The sequence below is a fragment of the Antechinus flavipes genome, chromosome 5, assembly GCF_016432865.1.
Source record: "Antechinus flavipes isolate AdamAnt ecotype Samford, QLD, Australia chromosome 5, AdamAnt_v2, whole genome shotgun sequence".
NCBI classification, from domain to species: Eukaryota; Metazoa; Chordata; class Mammalia; order Dasyuromorphia; family Dasyuridae; genus Antechinus; species Antechinus flavipes.
The window spans coordinates 57,743,503-57,750,316 of NC_067402.1; the positions used below are offsets into that span (position 1 = coordinate 57,743,503).

At 44.9% G+C, this 6,814-nt stretch overlaps 1 protein-coding gene across 1 annotated transcript; it reads right to left on the reverse strand.

Moving 5' to 3' along the window:
* Window positions 1–543: 543 nt before the first annotated feature.
* Window positions 544–5,827, reverse strand: SKIDA1 (SKI/DACH domain containing 1). The gene has a single exon (XM_052001713.1). The coding sequence runs from the start codon at window positions 4,855–4,857 to the stop codon at window positions 1,981–1,983; it is 2,877 nt and encodes a 958-aa protein (XP_051857673.1). The 5' UTR covers window positions 4,858–5,827; the 3' UTR covers window positions 544–1,980.
* Window positions 5,828–6,814: the final 987 nt, after the last annotated feature.

Sequence of the window (6,814 nt, forward strand, 5' to 3'; positions counted from 1 at the left end):
ATCCAAATGGATTTGGATGGAAGTATTCTTAGCTTTGCTCTTTTAGAATGAAAGGAAAATCACAACACATCTCTATTCATCAGGACTGAGATCAGCCTAATGTCTCCTGGAGATATTTTTAGACAAAAGAAAAGTTTCAATGGAGGTAAAATTTAAAGATTTTTTCAAAACTAGACTGTAAACTAATTTCCATTAGAAATGTTGACTCCAAATCATAAGCAAACATCTCATTGGTATTTTGTTTTCTTCTGTGATTTATGATAAGGTATTCTCCAGGTATTAATCAGAAGATGCAATTGCTTTGATTTAATTTGGCAAAGTTTTGGGATATGTAACACATTAGGCAGAGAAAATTGGACTAGGAATTATTAGACCCAAGTTCCACTGGAATTGCAATTGAACTGTGACTCAATTTTCTCTAACTTGGAACTTTTTGCCTTTGATATATGGAAAGTTTGCAAAGTTTTTTTTTTTTAAAGGATTTCATCAGCATTCAGTCCCTTCCCTGGTTCTTCTCATTTGAGTTTTACAAGAAAACACTAACCCCTGTATATGCATTGCCTCCAGATAAAACCTAAAAGTGAAAAAGCCAAGAAAACCATTCATTCCTGTAAATTATACTTAAATCTTGAATAAGTAGAAATGTATGGAACCAGGAATTTTAAATAGTGTTTTTAATTGAAAATAAAGCTAAAGCATGCTTTTCAACAGTGCAAATTTCCATAATTTTGATTTACTGCTTCCATCATCACAACATATTACACCAGCATGGCCCTGACCAAGGGCTACACCCTAGCCATCTGCATGTTCTACTACTTTGATATTAAGTGCAAATATAGATAATCACCTCTGATTGTCACTTGCAGTAGAGATAGATACTCTTGCTCTATATACAGGATGGTGAGGGAAAGTGAAGTTTAGAGAGATGCAGAAAAAAGAGATGAGTAAAAATATTCAAATGTCCGGTTGTGGTACCAAAAGGCCCTGGACAGCCTGGTATTCTCATTGGTGGTGCTAGCCATTTCTAACTCCTCATTTGACATTTCTTCGATAGATTAACTTTTTTGCTCTATTAATATGAGGAGGTGAGCTATAAATTGTCCTTCTAGCCAGGGAAATAGTTTAGTTGCTTTTCAAGCTTTAAGGGGCACGTTCAAACCACAACTTCAGTACATTCGTGGGTACCAGTAACCTTATTTAAGATTTTTGGGGATGAACAACCACCACAATAAAAAATAACCTTACTTTTCCAACTGCAAGGAGTGGCTGTACAAGTAAAAACACACCTTTCCAAAAATACAATTCCATATTTATTTTACTCATTGTAGATGAGGCAACTTTTACCAGTATGAGCAGGATTCAAACCCCCAACCTTTCCACTCTATAGAAAAAATAGTAAGTGCAATTCCTGGAGGGGGGAGGGGAGAGGGAGAGAAAAAGAAATAGAAAAGATACCCTACACCACCAGAACAAGAGCTCCAGGAAAGTAGAGTGTGGCCACACAGAACCCTCTTGATACCTCCCTGTGTAACCATGTAACTTAACAAACTTTCACTGAATTAACAGTTATACTTCCATGTCCGAAATCTAGTGCATAAACTTAATGGCTCATTGTAATATTTATTATTCAACCTTTTGACATTTATTTGTAGCAGTTGAATTGAGGTACCCGGTGCATTATTAGCATTGAAACAGTAAAGTGTTCCAGCTCTACCATAATAACTGAGTTTTACTTGAGTCTTTAGCCTGAAGTAGTCTGTGGAATGTAAACCAACCCTCCTCCCACCCACCCCCACCCCACTAAAAAAAAAAAAAAACCCACAATGAAAAAAAAAGTAATCCGATTTCTGTCTTCACAAAGTGAAAAACCAGGACTCCAAAAAGGGTGTAAAGCATAATGGACTTGTACAAACCATCCCGTGCAGTTTACAACATAAGAAAGGTAATATGGTTCAAGAAAATATCTCCCAAAATATTTTTTTATGAATTAAATTTCCTGAATTTGTGACTAGGTGGAAGAGGTATTGCAGAACCGCCCAGCTGCCATTTCCATATAGGATGGGCCTTGTGAGGAGGTTGGGAATCCTTAGTGGTGTTTAAGGAATAAGCCGGCAACAAATCCCCATCATTCCCAATAATTAGTGATGGTGGACAGGGAAAATTTGCCATGAAATTAAATGGCCTTTTCACTGCTGATGCTACATTGCTGGCTACCCTTTTTCGTCTATTGGTAACTGTAAAATCATCCAGTGTTCCTTCATGTGTCTCAGTTTTACCTGTAGGACGAGGGCTTCTAGCTGATTTCAAATTTGGTTTGACTGGAGGAGTCTGCAGTACAGGTCGCTTTCCCAGCACCAGTGTCCTGTAATTTTTTCTCACCCTCGCACCAAATTTATACTCCCCATCCTCAGGTTTTGGAGAACCTAAAGTGCATGAAAGGCCCTGACTCTGAGTCAGTGGATTTAAGGAAGTGGTTTCTTTTTCAGTGCATGCAAAATCTTCCTTGGCTGTTAACAAAGCGTCCTCCTTACTTTCAGTCACACTGTAAAACTCACCCTTTGTATCATTGCACTCACACTTTAGCTTATGCTTAACAAGGTCAGGTTCATATTCTTCATTAGCACTACTGTCCTCTATTTTGATTTTAATATTGTGCAGGAATGGCAATGTTTTATTGCCTGAGTCAGGGCACGGAGTTTCTGTTTTAGCTGCTGCTGTTGCTGCTGCTGCTGCTGCTGCTGCTTCTGAGTGTGCAGAAGCGACAGCAGCATCCACCTCAGAATCAGTTTGTGAAGGGGGCAAATCCGAGGTAAATTCTATACAGTGAGGGATTTTGGAACCTTTTTCTAAATTTGCTTCTGCCGCAGCAGCAGAATCAGTATTTAACAACCTAGACGGTATGGTATTGTGATCTGCACAGTGAGTAGTAGTGGCTTGCAGGCATTTCCTCGCCTCTCGGAGTATTCTTTGTGGTGGAAATGCATTGTTTGTCTTTGGGCTAGGTGAAGAGGCCCCCTCTGCCCCGCAGTTAATAGTCAAGTCAGTTCTCTTGAAGTTATTGGAAATTTCAGAGTGTGGGAATGTGATCTCTGATACCCTATCGTTCCTTATCTCGGTGAAACAAGTTCCTAGGCTGCCGGGGCAGCACGCGGGAGGCGTTTTGGATGGCCAGCTCTGATGACTCCAATCCTCTGGCGATTCGGCTTTGACATTACTTTTGAGGTCGGGCAGCTTGCCGGCCTCCTCGAAAGCAGCGGGTCTGGTTGCAGTGGCGGCAGTGGCCAGGTGGTACAAGAAGTTGGCCTGCGCCTGCATGCTGGGGGGTTTGCAAAAGCTGGTACGTCTGAAACGGATGCTCTGCACCGAGACCTGGCTGGAGCCCGAGCTGGAATCCGAGTCCGAAGACGTGTCCTCCTCTTCAGAGCTGACCTCGCTCGAGTCCGACAAGCCACTCCCGTCCTCCTCCTCCTCTTCCTCCTCCTCTTCTTCTTCCTCCTCCTCCTCCTCACCCTCCTCTTCTTCCTCCTCTTCGGAGGACGCGGAGTTACTGGTACTAGACAGGCTAGAGCCAAAATCCGAGTCGTTGGCTGCATGGTCCGAGTACGAGCTGGATTCAGAGTCGCTGCTGTAACTCTCGGGGAAGCTGCCCAGATGTGGCTGCTGCTGCTGAGGCTGCTGCTGCTGCTGCTGCTGTTGCGGCGGCGGCGGCTGAGGCGGCGGCGGTGGCTGGTGGTGGTGGGGGAGGTGCGGGGGATGGTGGGCAGACTGCGGCGGCGGCGGCTGCGGGGGTGGCGGCTGCTGCTGCTGGGGCTGCTGCCGGGGGTGGTGGTGGTGGTGATGGTGGTGGTGGTGGTGGTGAGGGGGGCAGAAGCCGTTGACCAGGTGAAACCGCTCCAGACAAGAGGCCCCCGCAGCCGCCGCAGCCGCCGCAGCAGCCGCGGCCGCCGCCGCCGCCGCCGCCTTGGCTTTGTAGGACCTGGGCAGGATGAGGAGGCGCCGGGCACTGGCTTGGGGGTTCAGCAGGCAGTCCTTGCCACCCCCCTCGCAGGCTCGCTTCCGCTTGTATCTGTAAGTCAAGCTCACCGGGCTCCCCGCCGCCCCGGCCGCCAGCTTGGGCTGCGGAAGGGCTGCCGACTGGTAGTAGGCGGCGGCGGCGGCGGCCGCTGCTGCTGCCGCCGCCGCCGCCGCCGCCGGGTGCTTGCTGCAGAGCAGGCTCCGAAAGTACGGGGGATCCGAGTGGAAGGCGATGTAGTTCCCGGGGACGGGAGCAGTTTCATAGTTTAGGGGGGTTTTGCAAGGCGATCGCGCGATTTCCGGGTAGCGCTGACCCGGGGATTTGCTAAAAATCTGAGGTAGATCGACGGCCGGTAGCGAGGCGGCGTCCCCGGGACGCAGAGCCTGCCTGCTGATTGGCAGAGCCTGCGCCGATTCATTCAATCCCAGCCAAAGTTGGTGGTTGTCCTTCCAAAAGCCGGGGTAAGGGTCGGCGGCGGCGTGTTCCGGTTGGAGCTCCTTTGTTGACAAAGCCCTGCTGACTTTCCTCCGCTTGGTTTTGAGGACTCGTTCGGTTTTGCAAGAAGTGTAGAGCGCTTCCACGTCTTCCCGGGAGATCAGAGTGCATTTGGCGGCGTGGAAGGCAACGCTGTTGATAGCTTTGAGTTTCCTCAACTCTTCCAGGTCACAGTGATGCTTTTTCACTTTCAGATGATCCATTCGCTTGTGTACGGTGGTTCTCGGGATGTTTTTCAGCAAGTCTGTGAAAACCTGAGAGAGTGCAAACATTTGCTTTCCTTTAATGATGAGGTACCCGAGCCTCACGCCATCCACCTCTTCAAAGCCCGACTTCAGGTCGCCCATTTCGGGTCTTAAATGATTCCCACCATTTGCAGTAAATATATATGTGACGCATACATAGAGATGTATGTATGTTAATCCTCCACCAGATGCTGCGTATGTCTCAAGGCATCCTGCTAATAAAATAACAAAGACTGTTATTCCCGGTGAAAGGGAGTGCCAAAGTCGAGGAGAAATAAACTAGACATATAGATGGAAAAAAAAAAATAGGAAATTACATTGACTAGATTCCTGATTGGCTTTTGCTTTTGTTTTTTGAAAAAAGGAAAAAATCATCAGGCTTCTGGTTTGCCAGAGTGTCTTAAGTTGCTGTTGAAGATCAGTACCTGTGCCCCTTTATTATCCCCTGCTTCTCCATGGGAGCACTATGATAATGGAATGTGAAGGGAGAAAGAGAAAAGAAATGCAGCTGCTATTCCCGCCGCTGCTTTAGCTACAAATAAAATGACAGAGTGAAGTGAGCTCGTCCGGAGACACCTTCATCAATTAATTCCCCTAAAGCCAACGCTGATTGGACACTCCTGACAGGTGATGCAATAAAAATTGATATTCCACCCCTTCCCCCAAAAAAATCTCCTACTAATTAGCATACCCTTATACTGCCACCTCCCCTCCCAAAGTAAATAATACAGTTAGTATATAAATCTTTCTATTAAACTATCGGAGCTCAAATACACTGACTCACCGACTTCATCGCTAGTAGGGTGTGCATGCCTTGTAGGTTTTAAAAAATACTACATATGTATTTAAAGGAATACTGCTTATTTTTGCTTTCTTGGCATTTTACGGACACAATGTATCATCCTTTCAAAGAAAGGGACTTTAAAAATATTAACACGTTCTATATAAGCACTCATTCCCTTCTCCTTTCTTTCTGGAAAATGGAGCTAAGGAGAAATGTGCAGAATCGCCTGGTATTTCCCCTATGGGAGTAGGGAGGGAGGCTGGGAACTACAAAGTTAAACCCTCGGCTGTTCACCACCCCTAGCAGATACTTACGTTTTTTGGATTTCCTTTGATTTTCCTCTTTTGCTTAATCTAGCCTTTTTACATCCAGTAACAAAGTTATTTGGCTGTGGAGGCTGTCGAAGGCTTCTGCTCCGAAATACTGTAACAGTTCAACAGAATATCTGCTCTGTAGTATGGAGGGAGGAGGTGGTTTCACGTCAGACCCATAACAAAGCATAGATAAGCCAGAAATGTGTACACTTTTCACAATTAACCAGGCTGGATCGCCTGCAAAATCGTAGTAGGATCTCCAACCTAGACAATTCCAGGGTCTTGGATTGTGCAGTCGGGATTCCAAGGAGCTGATTGCTTCTGCAGCAAAGAAAAGAAAATGTAAAACACCCAAGGTGCTTCCAGAGGTTTTACGTAATAATGATGAAAAAAAAAAAGTGCTGCGGTGTGATGTAGACTTTCAGTAGTCTATGATGCTTCTAGTTGGTAATTTTCAGTGAGCTTTTCACAAGTCTTCTATTTTTCCATGGAAGTCAAGCATTTTTATCTTTTTTTTTTTAATTCACTTTGAATATGTAACATTAAGATTTAACTTCTTTTTGGATACCTTAAAAGACATTTTCGTGTCACTCACGAGAACAACCCCAAAGACTGCCAAGTGAGAGCAAGCTTCTTTTCAGTTGGATTACAATGCTTCTCTTGGCTGATTGCAAGCTGATAGGTAAAATTCTGAAAAGTCCTACTAACTGTCCTCTGTTAATGTTTGCAACTGCAAACTGGATGCAATATAGAGACTTATATAGATTCTTCCTCTTGCAAAAATAGACACATCCGAGTGGTTAAAAGAATAAACGGATTTTTTTTTTTTGGGGGGGGGTGCTTCTGTGAGGGGAAAAGGTGTATAATAATGTCTTCCTTCTCATTCAAAAGTTCCAGCTTCCACTGCTTTGGCCTGGAGAGTTTAGCACCAGTAGATAAGACAAAATAAAAATAAAAATCA

Coding starts and splice junctions, on each gene's coding strand:
- SKIDA1 (XM_052001713.1), bottom strand. CDS start 4,857: ATGGGCGACCTGAAGTCGGGCTTTGAAGAGGTGGATGGCGTGAGGCTC.